Source organism: Propithecus coquereli, unplaced genomic scaffold (genome assembly GCF_000956105.1).
Source record: "Propithecus coquereli isolate 6110/MARCELLA unplaced genomic scaffold, Pcoq_1.0 Scaffold178, whole genome shotgun sequence".
In the NCBI taxonomy this organism is placed as follows: Eukaryota; Metazoa; Chordata; class Mammalia; order Primates; family Indriidae; genus Propithecus; species Propithecus coquereli.
In genome coordinates, this window is record NW_012142523.1 from 4,757,234 (window position 1) to 4,778,338 (window position 21,105).

Here is a 21,105-nt window from a genome sequence, read left to right on the forward strand (position 1 = left end):
TTTTATTTTGTTAATATTTGCCTTTTATTTTCTCCTTGTGCTTTCCTTAAGTTTACCTTGCTATTGGTCTCATACTCTGTGGGTCTGACTTGCGCTTGCACATGCTCACCTGGGTTTGTGTGATTGTTCTCCCGTCTTGCTACCCCTTCCAGAACAGTTTTTCAGAGGCATACAGTTTTTTCTTTTCAGTGAGAGGAAACTGGGGTGAAGGAAGTTGAAGTGTTAGGAATGATGTCATCCTTCAGCACTAGGCTTTAGCCATTATCAGCTGTATGTACAATTCTAGCATACTCTAGTTGACAAGGTTTTCAAATGTAGCTTGTAACAGTGTGACTTTTTTTTTTCCCTTTACCTGGCAGGACCTGTTGGGGCCCAGCCCCTACTCATGGTGCCCAGAAGACCTGGCTATGGCACCATGGGCAAACCCATTAAACTGCTGGCTAACTGTTTTCAAGTTGAAATCCCAAAGATTGACGTCTACCTCTATGAGGTAGATATTAAACCAGACAAGTGTCCTAGGAGAGTGAACAGGTAAGAATGATGAAACTGCAGAGATCTTCTGCTATTTCTCTTTGCTGTAGTAATTTTACATTTATCTTGTATGTCTGAATAACAATGATAATATGTAACAGTTTGACAAAAACACATGATAGTATGTTTTGAAATTGATTATATTTCAGAGGTGTGATAGTGGGAAAGGTCTGCAAACCGCCTTGAAATTCTTCCATTTTAACATGAGCTCACATGTATTCCCTGTGTTAGTAGAAAAGGTCCAAGTCATTTTTACATGTTCTTGAAATCAGGCTGTACATTCCGAGCACATCTTTTTCCTTACTGTTAGGTAATACTTAGTTTGTGCTTTCTTTTTTCTCTCCACCGCACCTTACCACTTTTGTAATGTACCCTTTAAGATGATGGTGGTGTGGTTTCATGCTTTCTCTTCTGTCCTCAATTTTTGACTGTTCCTTACTCTTATAATAGGAATAAGTACATATGGTATATAAAGATTTATCAGTCTACTTTCAGTAAGCTGCTTCTCCTCTCCCCCAGATACCATATATATTCCTAGTTGTGGTGTAGATAATACAAAGAATATAAAAGGAATTTATGGTGTGATATATATTATGTCTTCTGATTTTTTTTTTTTTTAGAAAAGAAAGACAAACTTAGAAAACAATATGGTATTTAATTTAGCATTTGGTTTGTACTATCCCAGCCTTTTCTTATTCAATAAGTGTTGATAAGAGTCTTCATTTAAGACATAGACAGTTCTTGCTGTCAAGAAATTTGTAATTTGGTAGAGATAAGAAATGTAAGAAATGTGAAAGTCTGATATCATTTTCTTGGGCTTGTCATCCTAATTGTTAATATTTCTGTCATACTTGAAAGTGAATGAGCACTGAGAGACTATCTGTAATGTGTTAAAAACAACAATACCTATATATGAATATTATATTAAATAATTAACATGTAATGCAGAGTTCTTTGTGAGGTCAGGAAGAGTTGTGGAGTTGAAAGGAACCTCTTAAGAAGTCAGCTAATCCAATACCCTTTTTTTAAATAGCTGAAATCCAGAAAGGTTAAGGGACTTACTCAAGAACACATGTTTCTAGTAGCAAAGGTGAAACCAGAATTCCAGAATCTAGACTTGGTAGTCATTAGGAAATATTTTGTAAAAGAAGAAAAGGAATTCAGTTAATCTAAAACAATTGGTAGAATTTTGGTTAGCTGTAGTAATAAAGAACACCTTTTTTTTTTAAGGAGGGGCAGCAGTAACAAAAGTAGAATGGTTGAGAAGAACCAGATATATTGAGCCTAAGCCAGTCTTAAGTTCTAGTCAGGTATTACCTGAAGCTGCCATCTGTGAGTAGATGACTCCTAATGTTGCTATATCTCTTTTCTAAACTTCAGACTGACACCTGAATGCCTCTAAACTGCTTCAGTCAGAAGTTAAAACAACTCTTTCTCTCAATCCCCATCCCCACACTTTGCTCATACTACTGTATTCTTTTTCTTTACCTAAACTCTCCAGCTAGACCTTCCATTTCCTTTTCTTCCTTTTGGTTGTCAAGTACTACCACTTTCTATCCACACCGCTACCACCTTGGTTTCACACCCTTATTTCTTATCCAGACTATTGTAACGATCTTCTAATTGATCTCCCCTAACATGTGTCTCTCCATTCTAGTTAATTATCCACACTAATGGCATAGTTTTCTTTCTAAACAAGAAATCTGATTATGTCACTCCCCTGCTTTGAAAATTTAATAAGCTCTCCACTGCCTACAGAATAACATCCCAAATTTAGTATAGCATACCCTTCTTAGTTTCACTGTAGCCAATATCCTTTTCCATATTCTGTGACTCTTACCTGGATTACCCTTTCTGCCCTTGTCTACGTGACAAACTCCTATTATTTTTCAAGACAAACTTTTTGAACTGCACAGTCAGGTGGTAGTTTATTCTTCTATGACCTCGTAGTACCCTTCTGTTACGGTGGTTTTGTTTTCGTTTTTTTTTTTTGGAGACAGGGTCTCACTCTGTGACCCAGGCTGAACCAGAGTGTGATAGCATGATCATAGCTCACTGTAACCTCCAACTCGTGGGCTCAGGTGATCCTCTCACCTCAGCCTCCTGAGTAGCTGCACTACAGGCATGTGCCACACCTGGCTAATTTTTTAAATTTTTTATAGAGATGAGGTCTTGCTATGTTGCTCAGGCTGGTCTTGAGCTCCTGGCCTCAAGTGAACCTCCTGACTGGGCCTACCAAAGTGCTAGGATTACAGGTGTGAGCACTGGGTCTGGCCTCATTATGGTATTTTTAGTACACTGTGGTTATTTGTTGTTTCTCCCTTTCCCCAATATAACCCTTTTATAAAAAATAATGTTCTTTATCATCATCATCTTTGTAGCACTGATCTTAGCTCAATGATTGGCACATAATATTCAATAGAGTGAATGAAATGCTTATGAAAGTAAAATGGGCTGAGTGTGATGGTGGGGGAACACAAATAGAACTGGATATTATAGAGGACTATGTTTACCTGGATATGGATTTTCAATGCCCTACTCTTATCTCCTATGATCTGTCTTGGTCTCCCTCCGCTTCTTTGGTGTCTTTGTGTTAGCCATCATCCATTTACAGCAACTTAACTGACTCATGCTGCACTTTCATTCACATTCCTTTTTTCTTATTCTTCAAAAGTGGGTTTTTAATGTGTAAATTTGAATGAAGGATAATCCTGACTCTTCTGGTAGATGTTTACATTTTAAAAAGGCATTTATTAGCCAAGTGCAGTGGGATGCACCTGTAGTCCCAGCTACTGGGAGTGCTGAAGGAAGAGGATTGCTCAAGAGTCCAGGAGTTTTGGGCTGTTGTGCGTGATGATCTTGATACCTGTGAATGGCCACTGCACTCCTGCCTGGGCAACATAACAAGACTCCATCTCTAAAAAAAAATAAATAAATAGGCATTTATTAATCTTAGTAAATCTCTTAACCGATAGAATGTCTAAGGCAGATATTTTGGAGCTGGATTCCCTATTCAGCCCTCTTTTGCTTACCCTGCCCAGAAGAATCACTTTTGCACTTAGCAGTATATAGTGGAGAATTATTATAGTATTGAATAGGAGAATTATATGGTGACAATGTTAGGAAAACAAAATCGTTTAAAGACAAAAATGGGTTGGAATTGAGGGAATAGTGGAAAATCGAGACTTGGGGCTTAAGAGATGTCAATTGAGAGGCTTTTTTTAGTATTCCAGATGAGTTACGAGGAACTGATACAGTAGCAGTAATATTAGGTAAAAAGAACAGAATTGTTTATTAGATTTGTTCTTTCTCCTACCTAATATTTTTGTTTTTTGGTATGGGGTGGGGATAAAAGAGAATTTGTATATTATATATGTGTTTATGAAGCTGTATAGCATAGAGTTTCATATGTAGATGCTCAATATATTGATTACTTTTGAGAAAAATATATGTTAATAAATTAGTGTGGTACCTTTTCGCTTTAACTTATCCTTTTGACATCTGTAATTACATTTCATCTTTAGGTTGTTTTGTCTTGTTACATTATTCGCCAGTGTAAATAATTTAGATCTGTAATTTAGATGTTTCCAAATCAAAAATTTTTATCATATACTTTTTATTTGAATTTTGATAGGAACTATAGGACCTCTTTGATATTCTAAAAATGGCACAAATCAACTTTTTACTTTGTTAATAATATTGCCTTGATTTAATGTCATGACAACATCTGCAAAACTTACTTCCTTTATTTTCTTCAACAGACTTCTTTTATCTTCAGTTTTTACAATATTATTACATGACTAGTCAGTTAAAATTGTTAGTGGCTTTCCGGAATTGATGATTCAGTCCTTATACTTCAACAACTGGAATTGTAGAAGTTAGAAGGAAATAGAAAGAACTTAACAATCCCTTTTCAATATTAGCAAAACAGTTAAGGGCCAAAGCGTAGCAGTTCAGTTATATCTAATTTAACTTTTCTAAAACGGTTAAAACTATGACAGATTTTTTTTTCTTACTAATGTAGGTTTTTGTTGTTACCTTCTGTAAAGTCATAGTGATTCTCTTCTAAGTGACTTGTTTTTTAATACTTAAATCAATGCATATGAGGTTTCTCTTGTCCATGCACCACATGAACAAATATTTGGCACGAAGGAATTAATCATAATAGTAGAATGATGTATTGTAGCCAAACAAGTTTCCACTTTAGTCAGAGGAGTTTTCTTAGACAAAATATCCAGGAAGTGCTTATGAATCATTTTGTGAGTCAGTTTCTCTACAAATTTATTATTTAGATTTTCTTTCTGTTTTTTGTGTGTGTGTGTCCTTTTCCTCTTCCCTTTTTTTGTGGGAAGGTGGGTTCTTTCCTTCCTTTTTTTTTTTTTTACTGTTAAATGATTTTGATTGAAAATAACCTTTAGTGAAAGAGCATGTTTGTTAAGCAGACTTCCAGTGGTACTAGCTTTTTTTAAATAAGTGCATGGCCTCAGTAAGTAAAAACCAAATAGTTTTAGAAATATTATGACCTAGAGTCTAAATTCTATAACTTGAGGTTTTATGCTAGTTTGTCCAACTACTAAATAGAAATGAGGATAAACCTTGAATAGACTTATGTATTTATTCAAAACTATTAAATAGTGGAATAGATATATGTGAAAAGTTGTATGTGCAACATGATTATAACTGCAAGATCTATTTTAAACATTTAAAATTTGAAGGAATTGAAATAGTTGGTAGTAGATTGAGGTTGAATTTTTTTGGTTCAGTTTTCTTTTACAAATTAAATGTTATCATTGTACCATTATTACTATTACTATTCTATTACAATTAATAACAATGCTACAAATATTTGTGCATATAGCATATGAATGTAATATAATACTGATAATTGAATTTTAGAAGGAAAAAGTAGATCTACATTGATATCATTTTGTCATTTTATCTTTTTTTTTTTTTTTTTTTTTTTGAGACAGAGTCTCACTCTGTTGCCCTGGCTAGAGTGAGTGCCGTGGCGTCAGCCTAGCTCACAGCAACGTCAAACTCCTGGGCTCAAGCGATCCTCCTGCCTCAGCCTCCCGAGTAGCTGGGACTATAGGCACGAGCCACTGTGCCTGGCTGATTTTTTTTTTTCTATATATTTTTAGTTGTCCAGATAATTTCTTTCTATTTTTTTTAGTAGAGATGGGGTCTCGCTCTTGCTCAGGCTGGTCTCAAACTCCTTAGCTCCAACAATCCGCCTGCCTCGGCCTCTCAGAGTGCTAGGATTACAGGCGTGAGCCACCGTGCCCGGCCCCTCATTTTGGCATTTTAAATCAGCAGTCCCCAGCCTTTTTGGCACCAGGGACTGGTTTCATGGAAGACAATTTTTCTACAGATTGGGGGTGGACACGGATGGTTTTGGGATGATTTAAGTGCATTACATTTATTGTACACTTAATTTCTATTATTATTACATTGTAATATATAATGAAATCATTATACAACTCACCATAATGCAGAATCAGTGGGAGCCCTGAGCTTATTTTCCTGCAACTAGATGGTCCCATCTGGGGGTGATGGGAGACAGTGACTGATCTGACAGGAGGCGGAGCTCAGGCCATGATGCGAGTGATGGGGAGCAGCTGTAAATGAATACGATTTTTGCTCAGTCTCACCTGCTTACGTCCTGCTGTGCAGCCCAGTTCTTAATAGGCCACAGACCAGTAACGGTCCGTGGCCTGGGGGGTTGGGGACCACAGTTTTAAATGGAAATCTCAGAAGAGCAGTGTTTTAAGGAACTTTTCTTATACTTTTATTAGGAATATCATTGGCATAGTATTATAGTTGGACCATATGCTAAGAGAGGGGCATACTTTTGTTAAAATAACAACTTTATTGATATATAATTTATATACTACATAATTAATCCATTTAAAATGTACAAATTAATGGTTTTTAGTATATTCACAGAGATGACGTACAACCATCACCACAATCTATTAATAATTTTAGAACATTTCATCTTCGCATAAAGAAACCCCACACTCATTAGCAGTCACTGCCGTTGTCTCACTCACCACAGCGCCTGCCAGCCACTAACCTACTTACTTCCTGTATGGATTTGCCTATTCTGGACATTTCATGAAAGTGGAATCATACACTGTGTGGCTTTTTGTGACTGACTTGTTTCTCTTTACATAATGTTTTCAAGGTTCATTCAGGTCGTAGCATGTATAATCATGTGCTGCATAATGATGTTTCATAATGATGTTTCAGTCAATGACAGACCACATATAAAATGGTGGTCCCATAAGATTTTAATACTGTATTGTTACTGTACCTTTTCTATGTTTATATACACAAATACTTACCATTGTGTTACAGTTGCCTACAGTATTCAGTACAGTAACATGCTGTACAGGTTCATAGTCTTTAAGAAATAGGCTATACCATATAGCTTAAGTGTGTAGTAGACTGTACCATCTAAGTTTGTCTAAGTATGCTCTGTGATGTTTGCACGACAACAGAATCACTTAACACATTTCCCAGAACATATCCCCATTGTTAAGCAATGCATAACTGTACATCATTCCTTTTTATTGCTGGAAAATATTCTAGTGTATGGATATAATACATTTTTTTATCCACTGATCAGTTGATGGACATTTGGGTTGTTTTCACTTTTTGGCTACTATGAATAATGCTGCTGTAAACATTTATGTACAGGATTTTTGTATGAACATACATTTTGTTTTCTCTTGGGTATATACCTAAGAGTGGAATCACATGGTAACTTTGTGTTTAACCTTTTGAGAACCTGCCAAACTGTTTTCCAATGTGACTATACCATTTACATTCCCAGTAGCAGTGTATGATGATTCTAGTTCCTCTGCATCCTCACCAATATTTATTATCTGTCTTTTTTTTTTTTTTTTTAACTATGGCCATCCTAGTGAGCATGAAGTAGTATCTCATTGTCATTTTGATTTGCATTTTCCTGATGACTGGTGATGTTGAGCATCTTTTCATATATTTATGGTCCATTTGTATATTTTCTTTGGAGGAATGTCTATTTAGGTCCTTTGTGTATTTTTAAAGTCTATCTTTTTTTATTTGGTATTGAGTTGTAGAAGTTCATTATATGTTCTAGATGAAGTCCCTTGTCAGGTATATGATTTGCAGAATTTTTCTCTGTTTCTACATGTTGCCTCTTCACTGTCTTGATGGTATCCTTTGAAGCACAAACATTTTTAATTTTGATGATGTCCAACTGTTCCTTGTACTTTTGTGGTCATATATATAGAAGGGTATACTTATTAAAATGATTTAAAGGATGTACCCCAGAAAACACTGCCAGTGAAAATCAGATGGTATAGAATTGAATGCTCAAATATCTTGGGGAAACTATACCATTCAAAATATGTCAGCTAATAAACAAGTTTTATTTTCCTTGTGAAATACTTGGAAGATAGGAAAGTTAACAAATGATAATTATTTCACATCTCAAAATTCTTTTAAAGTAGCATGTAGATAAAATGCTTGGTAGAAATTAGCCTTTTGGCTAATATTCGTATAGTATATTAGAAATTCAATGATATTTTTATAAATAAACATATGTGTAAGCAGGAGAGACTGGTAAGTAGGTATTATTACCAACATCTATCCATTTGTGTAGATTTAAATTATACTAACAGCTGTATAATATTGCATTTTATGAAAGGACTGTGATTTGTTTACTTTTAGTCTGCTTCAGTTTTTTTTCCTTAGGTTAAGTTAAACCAATTTAAAAAAATTATCTGAATTTATCATATGGTAATGCCAAAGTAATGTGCTATTGATACTAGATTTAAAATATTTATGAACCCTGTCTAGAATTATAATTCTAAATCCTACAGTAACTCTTTAAAACTTAAAGATCATTTTTGGATCTTCTCTATGTTTTCATTAACTATTTAATTTACTTTGCCTCTGTTTAGTGTTAGACACTGTTCTAGGTTCTGGATATGACAAGGTAGATAAAACATGACCTCTTTAAAGATTTTATAATCTAATCTGTATGAAGTAACAAGTTGTATGAGATGTCCGTTGTGTACTGTGATGAAGAAGTAGTGATTGCTGCCTTTGGGTAAGGAGGAGGATGTGGTACATAACGTAAATGAGCAGAGTAGTTGTTCATTGGGCAAGGAGAAAGAATAGTCCATATAGAGAGACCATGAGCAAAGGTATGGCATGTTTGTTTAACAGAAGTAGGCCTGTATAAATAGAATAGCTAGAGGTGAGTCTGAAAAGTGAGCAGGGAATAGATTGTGAAGAATCTTATATCTGTGCTAAGGCTTGTCAATTCAGAAACAGTAGAGAGCCACTGGACATTTTTGAGTGAACGAGGAACATCTGTATTTAAAACTGTAAGTGGCTGGGCGCGGTGGCTCACTCCTGTAATCCTAGCTCTCTGGGAGGCCAAGGCGGGCGGATTGTTGGAGCTCAGGAGTTTGAAACCAGCCTGAGCAAGAGAGAGACCCCGTCTCTACTAAAATTAGAAAGAAATTAATTGGACAACTAAAAATATATATAGAAAAAATTAGCCGAGCATGGTGGCGCATGCCTGTAGTCCCAGCTACTCGGGAGGCTGAGGCAGGAGGATCGCTTGAGCCCAGGAGTTTGAGGTTGCTGTGAGCTAGGATAACGCCACGGCACTCACTCTAGCCAGGGCAACAGAGTGAGACTCTGTCTCAAAAAAAAAAAAAAAACTGTAAGTGATTACAGTGTGGAGAATGAATTAAAAGAAAGACTGGAGTCCTGGAGAGTATTTGGAAGGCTATCATAGTAGTCTAGAGCAGTGGTCTTTAAACTATTGATCATACGTTCCCATTAATTAAAATATGTTTGACCATGTGCACAAGAATAAAATAGATAAATATATATGTGCACATATTTTTTAAATTGTTATTTATAGACATGTACTACTGTCTAATAAATAATATCTATTACATTATCTAATTATAATAATGTCTAACATATTACCTCACTAGAAAAATTAAAGGTGAGAAAAAAATTTTGAAATACAAATCAGCAAGAAGAAAACAACCTCATTAAAATTGTGAGCCAAAGACATGAACAGAAGTTTTTCAAAAGAAGATAGACAAATGGCCAACAAACATTTGATGAAATGCTTGACATCACTAATCTTCAGGGAAATGCAAATTAAAACCACAATGAGATATCACCTTACCCCTCTCAGAGTAGAAATTAATAAAAATCAAAAAATAATAGATGCTGGTGTGTATTCAGAGAGAAAGGAATGCTTATACACTGTTGGTGGGACTGCAAATTAGTACAACCTCTGTGGAAAATAGTGTGAGATTCCTTAAAGAAATAAATGTAAACTTACCATTTGACTCGGCAATCCCACTACTGGATACCTACCCAAAGGAAAAGAAGTCATTTTATCAAAAAGACAACTTTACTCAAATGTTTATTGCAGCACAATTCATAATTGCAAAGATGTGAAATCAACCTAAATCTCCATCAGTTCACGAATGGATTAAGAAAATGTGGTATATATACACATACACATACACCATGGAGTACTACTCAGCCATAAAAAGGAATGAAATAATGTCTTTTGCAGCAACTTGGATGGAACTGGAGACCATTATCCTAAATGCAGTATCTCGGGAATATAAAAACAAATACCACTCTAATAACTGGGAGCTAATCGATGGGCACACATGGGCACAAAGAGATGTAAAGGTCATTGGAAATCAAAAAGGGAGAAGGTGAGGAAGAAAGGGAAGGAGGAGGAAAAGGGATAAAAACTTACCTATCAGGTATAATGAACACTATTCGGGCTATGGGCACACTAAAAGCCCCGACTTATGCATTATAAAAGATATCCATGTAACAAAAACATTTGTACTTCCTTAATATTTTGAAATAAAATATATATGTTTAACCTGATTGAATGTGTCACATACTTGAACTACAGTAAGTTGCAGCATGTTGAAGTGAATGAATGAGAGCTCCACTGTTAACTCTTATGTGTTGCAGAACTTCCATTATTCTCCCAGGATTCCTGGTGTAGCATGTGTTGCACCTGACCATCTGGCATGTACTAAGTGAGGGCACCAGTGTCGATCCAAATTCATGAATATTAGCAAATTTTAATTTCTAATTGTTAGATGAAAATTAAACATAAATACTTCTAATTTTTTTTTCTCATACTCCAGCATACTCTTTGGCACCTCTGGTGCATATTTTTCTGGATTTGAAGTAATGTGTTCTAAGGTACAGTGTTGACAGTGGTAATGAAGGAAGGGCATAGATGTAATATTTAGAAAAAGAATGAACACTTTAGATGTGTAGGGAAAGGAAAGCTGTAAGAATGGTGTGATAGTTCCTGCATTGTGCGATGGTTATGGCTTTAACAGAAATACAGATTCAGATTCTGAAAGGACCAGGTCTTTTGTATTCTGTTTCAGGTATTTTGAGGTTGAATTGCTTAAGAAACGTCAGAATGGAGAGATTCGATAGATTATTGGAAGTAAGTGCCTAGAGCTCAGGAGATAAGTCAAAAAGGAGATTAAGATTTGCTACTTGTCAGCATATAGATGATAGTTAAAAGCTGGGAAAGTGTAGGGTCAAGAGAACTGAGAATAGATCTTTGGGATACTATTATTAATATTTCAGTTTGCCAGCGAAGACGCATAGAGATTGGAAAGATAGGAAGACAAGGACAAGGTAGAAGCTATTTCAGAGAAGGCAAGGCAATGATCATGATTTTTAAGGAACCAAGGTTTGATCACAGTGGCAAATGCTAAAAGAAGCCAGAAGTGTAAAGGCTAAAAAAGACACTTCTGGGAGAGAAGTATTCTAGAGGAGAGTTGTTAGTGTAAGCTAGATTGAGTTGAAAATTCTTTCTCAATCTAAAGTAATCTGTCAGTTATTGGTGAAGTTATATAAGATTGTAAAAGAGTTCACACCCCTGCGAAATTTCCAAACTAGTTGGAAAAAAAAGAACTCACGTGTGAAATTACTACAAAGATAGTTTATAGAAAAATGCTCTGGTGTACTATGGATTTTATATTATAAAGTATTAAAAATTTAATTTAAAGTACAATCCCTTTCTTCTCTATTTATATAACTTAAACTTTATCTTCATACAAGATTGTTCATTGGCTACCTTCTCTGCTACTTATCACAGAGTTATGAAGATAAATTAGAGATTGGAAAGAGACAAGGAGAAACTGCCAGCTGTTTCAGTTGTTTTATAAACCCCTGCATGATTTTGGCATTTTGTTATACCTTAGCAGTCTTCCTTCTTTCTGTCTATACAGTAGTGAGAGATTAATGTATTGTAGCTGTGGATACTAAGTTAATATGCATAGATCTGGGGGGAAGATATTCTTTCATGTCATCTTTCATAGACCAGAATAATATTTCCCGTTCTACCTTTTGGGAGCAGAGAATTAAGATGTACCTAAAAATGAGATGAAGGTGGATATCTATGAGCTTGTAGTAACAATTAACAGAAAAATAATTTCGTCTGTTTTTTACATTACAGTTTCTCTCTCCTACCATTTTTCTGCTGTATGAGTCAGGTGGTAAAATGGTACTTACTGAAATTACTATTAAATTTTACTTTACAGTCTGTGCACCAGAGCATGATGGAGTCAAAAGACTTGGTACCAGAATGTAGGAAGTGGTGGCTGAAGTAAGAGTGGTAAGGTAGGCTGTAGCCCTTTAGAAGACCTAACGTACTCAGGTAGATTCCATTTTTGGAGTAATTTGCCAGTTTTTAAAAACTTTAAAATTCTAGCTTGAGGTTCTAAAAAATGCGTCATATAATTCTGCAGGAATTGTTCCCTCCTCAGACTAAAGTTATTAGTGAAAGGAAGGCACTAAAGATTGGTTAGAAATTTTTGGCTGGGCACAGTGGCTCATGCCTGTAATCCTAGCACTCTGGGAGACTGAGGCAGGAGGATTGCTTGAGGCCAGGCGTTTGAGGTTGCTTTGAGCTATGATGATGCCACTGCACTCTAGCCCGAGCAACTGAGCGAGACTCTGTCTCTAAAAAAAAAAAAAAAAAAGATTGGTTAGAAGTTCTTATCCCCATTTTTTCCAAATCACTTTCCTAAGTACTATTTTATAAGTTAAAATATTTCATGTATTTTGGTTATTGTAGTTTTACTTTTTATTGTAAGCTAAGAAACTGGCTTAACAATATACTTAAGTATTTTGCTAAAAGAAGTACATTTGAATACAGATAAAAAGATTCCATTGCCACCCGTTGTAATAAAAGAACTGGTGTCCATAACTACAATCTACTGAAAACTCACTTAACTGTGTCTATTAATTACTAGAATTCATTTTTTGTGTTAATTTACTATTTTTGATGCTAATGCATTGTAGCGTATTCATTTGTTGATTGGAAGACTTCAGTATAATTCTTGAAGTATATTCGTGAGGTAATTATGCTTAAATTTTTACATAAAAATAGTATTATACATACCTGCTTTTTCTTTCCCAGTTACTTTCAGATTAATATCCCATTTGGTTCCTGAGGCTACTATCCCGATTCTTTTAAATTTTATTTTTTCTTCATCTATATTCGTCGAATACACTGATATAGTACATTGTGGTAAAATCAGAGCCTTCAGTGCATCCATCACTGGAACAATGCACATCGTACCCACCCAGAAACCTCCCATCATCTACTCCTGTCTAACCTCCCGCCCACCCCCAGTCTCAATTTCCATCATTCCGAAGAAACTAAAGTTGGAGAGGTTGAATAACTTTCTTAACAACTTAGTGACAGAGTGGGACTAAAACTTATTTCTACTTATTTCTTCTCCAGTAGTTATGTTACCACATTTTCTAAATGTTTCTCAGGTTGGCAGTTTCTTAATTCAAACTTTCTTCATAATACAGTAGCACCTTTGCTGCTATAGCTAACTAGATGGCTAGACAGATTAGTATTGTAGAGATTTTTTTCTCTAGTTTCACTTGTCTGCCTGATAAAGATTCTAATAAACTACCCTATGCCATAGTATCCTTTGAAGAAAGGAGAATTTACAGTCCCTGGATTTGTCATTTTGTTAACTTGCACACTAAAATTTTACTAAAATTCTAAATATATCAATTAATTGCATCATATTAATGTTGAAGTGAAGAAACATGATAATAGCTGTTGGTCCTCATGAGCTAATTCTCCTTGTGGCAGAGGTTTTGGCAACTAAAACTTAAATGTAGTTGAGTGTTAAAATTGTCCAGTCTACTGTAGAATTCTAATACCATTTCCTTAAGGATCTGAAGTAAATTATCAAACATCAGTATAACTATTCATAAGAATTTGTATATCTGATGCCATGATAAAATTGACAGTGCTTCATTATTTGGTATTTTTGTAATTAAATTTTACTGCCAGAGGGGATTGCAGAGATTGTTAGTTTCAATCTTAGATTTATATCTTCTCTGATAGTTGGTCACACAGCTGCTCTTTTTTTTTTTTTTTTTTTTTTGAGACAGAGTCTCACTGTGTTGCCCGGGCTAGAGTGCCGTGGCATCAGCCTAGCTCACAGCAACCTCCTGGGCTCAAGCGATCCTCCTGCCTCAGCCTCCCGAGTAGCTGGGACTACAGGCATGCACCACCATGCCTGGCTAATTTTTTCTATATATTTATAGTTGTCTGATTAATTTCTTTCTATTTTTAGTAGAGACGGGGTCTCGCTCTTGCTCAGGCTGGTTTCGAACTCCTGAGCTCAAACAATCCGCCCGCCTCGGCCTCCCAGAGTGCTAGGATTACGGGCGTGAGCCACCGCGCCCGGCCACACAGCTGCTCTTTGAACAGTTTTAGCAAGGATAAAATCAGGTACTTTATGAAGTAGTGTAATCCACCTTTGAATAATTCTAGCAGTTAGAAAATTTTGGAAATTTTTTTTCCAAAATCTAGCTCTGTCATTCCAACTATTTTCCATAGTTCTGTCCTCCCATACAAGACAGATTGTTGTTGTTGTTTGTTGTTGTTGTTTTTAGAGATGAGGTCTCTATGTTGCCCAGGCTGGACTTGAACTCCTGGCCTTAAGCAGTCCTCCTACCTCATCCTCCCAAGTAGCTGGGACTACAGGCACATGCCACCATGCCCACCAGATTTTCTACTCAGTGTTTTACATGACAATCTATCAAAATAGCCATAGACTTCTATAATTTCCTTTTAGTCTTTCGTGTTCAACTAAAATTCCTTAGTTTGATTTATTTTTACTCATATTACATGAGTTTCAATCGGGATTGCCTTCTTCTGGGTATATTTCAATTTTTAGGGTCTTAAATTTTTCCCAAATTGAAGAGTGCTCCAAAATGTGAAATGGCATGCGTAATATATGTGGGATAATCGTCTGCCTTATTATCTGGATTATCTGGGCACTTAAATATATGCAACCTTAGTTTTTTAATTTTGAGGACGTCATGCCATACTGTTAGCTTATTTGGGGCTTGTAGTCGTCTAAAGCCCCTTTCTACACGAGCAGTGGGTAAGTCGAGATTGTCTAATTTGTTCTTATTGCAGTTGAAGTTTTCAAACATAAGTGTTTAGATGTTACAGTTTTTATTATGTTTCCTTTTCATTTAGTCGATTGTTGTAGTTTGTAGCTTTCAACACACTAATTTATGTTTTTAGCATACTAGTCATGTCTCCCTAGTATGTGTCATTTGCAGGTTTCTTAATCAACAGGTATTTATTGATTATTTACTATATGTACGGCACTAGATATGTTGTTCTTTCCTTGTAGTATTGATAGTTTTCTAGGGTGGAAAGTTATTCCAGTGTTCAAGTGAACTTAGAAAAGTACAGAACTTGCCCTGTGCCATAGTACAATACCCTGATAATAGTGAAAACATATGGTACTGGCACAAGAACAGACAAATAAACCACTGGGACAATATAGAAAACTCAGAGTTAGATTGATTTATATATGAGAATTTAGTAAGATAAAAATGTCATTACAAATTGACTGGTTAAGTATAGACTGTTTAGTAGGTGGTGTGGGGAAACTGGCTTAGTATATGGAGAAAAATGAAATTGGGCCCTTAATGTTTATAAAGAACGACCTCAGATGGATTTATGACCAAAATAATATAGATAAAACTATAAAGTTATTAAAACATAATTTATCTTTGTGACTTAGTATTAGGAAAGTATTTCTTAATACCTCGACAGCATGAAACCATAAGGTGAAAAAAATGATTTGATGATACAAAATTATGGATTTTGGTTCAACATATAAATGGATGTTGTTAACAGATTACATTTTGGGAGAAGATATTTGCAATAACTAAACCTGTCAATGAATTAATATCTAGAATATATAAGAAACACCGTCAATTCAATAAGACGACTAGAACCCCAGTAGCAAAATGGTCAAAGAAAACAAACAGGGAATTCACAAAAGAGGAAACACAGACACATATTCATTAGTAATAAGATAAATCTAAATTAAAACATGCTTTTAGTTTATACCCATGAGACTAACAAAAATTAGAAAGCAAAGCTGGAGCTTTTTTGTTCTTCTGCCATGTGAGGACACAGTGTTCCTTCCCTCTGGAGGATGCAGCAAGAAAGCACCATCCTGGACCTTTACCAGACACTGAACTTGCTAGCATGTTGAACTTAGACTTCCCAGCCTCCAGAACTGTAAGGAAATAAATTTCTGTTCTTCATACATACATACATACATACAGAAAGGAAGAAAGGAGGGAAGGAAGAAAAAAGAAAGAAAGGAGAGAGGGAAGGAAGGAGAGAGAGAAAGAGAGAGAGAGAGACAGAGAAAGCAAGCAAAGCTGGATAACGCCAAATCTTGGCTGGACATAGGGAAATATAAACTTCAAGGAACACAGATCAGTGTAGCCATTGTGGAGAGCAATTTGGCAGTTCTTCATCATTTACTTGATAAAATTCTCTTTGAACTAACAGTTTCTGGGTATATAACCAGAGACTAATTCTCACAGAGGTTCATAAGGGGACATGCAAGGAGATAATTCATTGTAGCATTGATTTTGATGGCTGACAGTTAAAGATACTCTGAGTCTGTGTTGCTGGGGTAGTGGTTAGACAACATAGAGAATACTTTGCACCAGTCAGAAACAATGAACTAAATCACTTTTTAAAAAAAATTTGAGACAGGGCCTTGGTCTGTCACCTGGGCTACAGTACAGTGGCATGATCATAGCTCATTGCAGCCTCAAACTCCTAGGCTGAAGCCATCCTACTGCCTCCCAAGTAGCTGGGACTACAGGCACACGCCACCATGCCTGGCTCTTTTTAAAAACTATTTTGTAGAGACAGGCTCTCACTACTGCCCAGGCTGGTCTTGAGCTCCTGGTCTCAAGTGATCCTCCTATCTCAGGCTCCCAAAGTTAGGGTTACAGGCATAAGCCACTTTGCCTGGCCCTAAGTCACTTTTAAATGGTATACAACTGAGTTTTCACAGATGAGTCTTTTAAAATAATTTTAAAAACAGTTTTTAAAAAAGAAGCAATGAATTAAGTGTACCACAGCAACACAAATAGAATTTTAAAATCTAATACAGAGGGTAAAGGTAGGAATACATACAAACAGAAGGATGTTCATCAAACATATTCGAAGGAATAACTTGTTGGGAACGGGAATGGGAATAGGAAATGGAGATGGAAGGAAAGAAGTCAATTAGTTAGAAGAGAGGTCTTATACAGATGATGATAGTGTGCCATGAACTGAGGAGTATGATTAACTCGTTTTGTACCTGAGGAGTAAAAGAAAGGATTTGGGGACTTAACTTGGCAGTGGTGTATAAATTGAGTTGGAGTAGAAAAAACTGAGGACATAAAAAACAAGAAACTTAAAATAATTCAGGTACTAGGCACAAGGTCTTAATGTAGGATTGCGGTATTTGGGAATGGAAAGGTTAAAGGACTGGTGTAAGAAATACTGTAGAGAGGTGGGGTGAGCAACTAATTGAGTGAAGAGATGAACCAGGTTTTGAAACTAGGTAACTGGGAAGGTGAAGATACCATTAATTAAAGAGGAGTAAGAAACAGTAGATAACCAGATTAACTTGGAAGAGAGATGTTGAATTCAGCTTTAGAATTCCACTGGAGGTCCTAGCATTTCATTGAAGTAGATTATTCACTGTTAGAACGTTTACTGAGGAATATACTGTATGCTAGGCATCAAACAGGATATTTTTTGTATCGCTAAGGTGTTTTTTGGCCCTCCTATTTCAATCTCCTCCATCATTTCGATCTCCACATCATTAAGAGTGGTTTGAGTTGCCAGAAAATGATAAGCTTGAAAGTACACCAGTTTACTGTTGAGTAAAAAAATGACAAAATAGTCAAAACATCCTGACAAATTAGATCTATAAAATTTTACCTGAGAAACTGAACTTGGTAATAATGGCCACAAAAGAAAACTTAAAATGGCAGAAAATCATTGCAGTTTGTTTTGAACTCACAAATGGAAAGCGAATCAAATCTTTGTTGTAAAATTTACTCTAGAAAAGAGTTGATCTTGATTTCAGTAGTTTCAGTAAAATACAATTGAAAAAGGAGAAAAAAATAGAAACTCTGTGCCATGTAGAAAATTACTCTGAGCATCCAATCAGCTTGCTTTTTTTTCGTTGTCCCTAAAAATGCTGCCCCCCTCACTTGATTGGGCTAGATTTGAATCTTTTAAATTTGTTTTAAGTTATACCAGTACTGTATATTACTGTATTACAGCATACTCTCATATATTTAGGTTGTATAAACAAAATAAAAGTCACCCTATAACCCAGTCACTTCCCTCTCAATAGGTAACCACTATGTCTATTTGGGACATATATCCTTCCAGATATCTTTTTTCGGCTTCCACATGTAGGTGTGTACAAAAATGAATATTGATTTGTGGATATTTGATATCATTCTGTATATAGTCTAATTTTTTTTAATGGATAAGTCTTGAATATCTTTCTATGTCAGTGTATTGGGATTAAAATATTTCCTGGGTAAAAATGGAGATTTCATAATATCTTTACTGGGTAGATACTATTGTAAGGAGGGGGGAGAACACGGAATACAGGTGTGTTTGCTGCTCTCAAGAAGCTCACAGTTAGTAGAAAAGAAGTATATAATAATTATAGTACAATAGAGTAAGTGTTCTAATAGAGATATGTACTGGGTGCTATTTTAGCACAAAGGAAAAAGCATTTACTCTTTGAGAAAGAGTGGTGAACATGTTAGGGAGTGCTTAGAGATGGTGAAAGAGAGTTTGCATCAGTTTCTAAGGAGAATATTTTGCAGGTCAAATGTATCCTGGAATGATTAAGTAATTTGCTGGATTCGTTCTTCTCTGTCTTTTGTGAAATGCATGTCATCCTTTGCTAATAATCAGGCTTTTCGGTATCCTAAGCTATGGTTCTAAAAGCAAAATCCTTATCATATATGAATGTCTTTTAGAATTTTGACAGCTTTGAACAGTGCCAGAAATTATTTTAGCTAATATTTTTGTATTTCATCTTGCAGAGGATTATGTGGATGTATTTTTTTCCCTTCTTTAGGGAGGTGGTTGACTCAATGGTTCAACATTTTAAAGTAACTATATTTGGAGACCGTAGACCAGTTTATGATGGAAAAAGAAGCCTTTACACAGCAAATCCACTTCCTGTGGCAACTACCGGGGTAAGATATACATTCCTTTATTAGAAAGCTGTACTTTTATATTGTTTCCTTTTACATGAATTTATTAATATTTTTTATTGCAATCCATATATTTATAAATGTGTATAACACTTAATCATTTTTAACTTTTTATATTGAAATAATTTCAAACTTATAGAAAAGTTCCAAGAATCATACAGGGAACTCTCATATACCCCTTACCTAGTTTTACTGGTGTTCTTAACATTTGCCACGTTTGTTTTATTGTTTTTTTTCTTTCTTTTGCTCTTTATATCTATAGACACAGCTATATCTAGAGACACACGTACATATTTTTTCCTGAACCATTCATAAATAGGTTGCATACATCATGTCCCTTTAATGTTTAATACTTTAATGTACATTTCCTAAGAACAAAGATAAAAACCATAGTACAGTTATCAACTTTAATAAATTTAACATCAATATGATACTTTGGCCAAAATCAACAATCCACATTCCGATTTTGTCAATTGTCCCAATGTTGTCCCTGTGATACAGAACCCAATCCAGGATCATGATACAGATACCATGTCTTCTTAGTCCTTTTATTCTGGAACAATTCCCCAGCCCTTTTTTCCTTTTATGACATTAACATGATTGAAGATTACAGGCAAGTTATTTCAGTCTGGGTTTGCCTGATGCTTCCCCTTGATTACATTCTGATTATGCATTTTTTTGGCAAGAATATTACATGAGTGTTCTTTCCTTATCAGTGCATCATATCAGGAAGCATGTAATGTTTATTTGTTCCATTAATAGTGATTGATATTAGCTTTGATCACTTGGTTAAGTTGGTATATCTGCCAGGTTTCTCTTATTGAGATATTCTTTTTCTCCTTATAGTTAATAAGTATCTTGTGGGGAGACAACTTTTTAAAAAATTGCAATAAAATACATGTAACATAAAACTTAGCACCTTAACTATTTTTAAGTTACAATTCAGTAGTATTAAGTACATTAACATTATTATGTAATCATTACCACCATCCATCTCCAGAACTGTCTTTTTCTTGCAAAGCTAAACTGTACCCATTAAACAATAACTCCCCATTACTGCCTCCCTTTAGCCCCTGCCAACCATCATTCTACTTTCTGTCTCAATGAATTTAACTACTCTAGGTACCTCATATTAAATCATACAGTGTTTGTCTTTTTGTGACTGGCCTATTTTACTTAGCATAATGTCCTCAAGGTTTATCCGTAAATGTAGCATATTGTTAGAATTTCCTTCCTTTTCAAGGCTGAATAATATTCCATTGTATGTATATAACCACATTTTGTTTATCCATTTATCCCTCGATGGATACCTTTTGGGTATTGCAGATAATCCTGCTATGAATATGGGTGTACAAATATCTCTTCGATTCGAGACTCTGCTTTCAATTATTTGGATATATACCCAGAAGTGAATTTGCTGGATCATGTGGTAATTACTATTTTTAATTTTTTAAGAATCCACCATACTGTTTTCCAAAGTTGCTACACCATTTTACATTCCCACCAACAGAGCATAGTGGTTCTAAATTCTCCATATCCACACCAACACTTGTTTTCTGGTTTTTTTGATAGTAGCCATCCTAATGGGTGTGAGATGATATCTCATTGTGGTTTTGATTATCATTTCCCCCAATAATTAGTAATGTTGGACATTGTTTCATGTGCTTATTGGCCATTTATATATATTCTCTGGAGAAACATGTGTTCAAGTCCTTTGCCCATTTTTTAATTGGGTTGTTTGATTGGTTCATTTTTTCTTTTTTTCGTTGGTGGTGATTTATAGGAGTTCTTTTTATATTCTAGATATTAATTCTTTATCAGATAAATGATTTGAAAATATTTTCTCACATTTCATGGGTTGCCTTTTCACTCTGTTGATTGTGTCCTTTGACG

The 21,105-nt window shown here is 35.3% G+C and overlaps 1 protein-coding gene across 3 annotated transcripts in view; it reads left to right on the plus strand.

The window, feature by feature from the left end:
• The window catches only part of AGO3 (argonaute RISC catalytic component 3), a 111,091-nt gene that overhangs the window by 10,334 nt on the left and 79,652 nt on the right, over positions 1 to 21,105 (plus strand). The window contains exons 2-3 of one of the 3 annotated variants that reach the window (XM_012642355.1): positions 360 to 531; positions 19,074 to 19,194. In XM_012642355.1, coding sequence (XP_012497809.1) covers positions 360 to 531; positions 19,074 to 19,194 — 293 coding nt within the window. Of the gene's footprint in view, positions 1 to 359; positions 532 to 19,073; positions 19,195 to 21,105 lie in introns of those variants that run through there. The other 2 variants (XM_012642356.1, XM_012642357.1) reach the window with 2 other exon arrangements.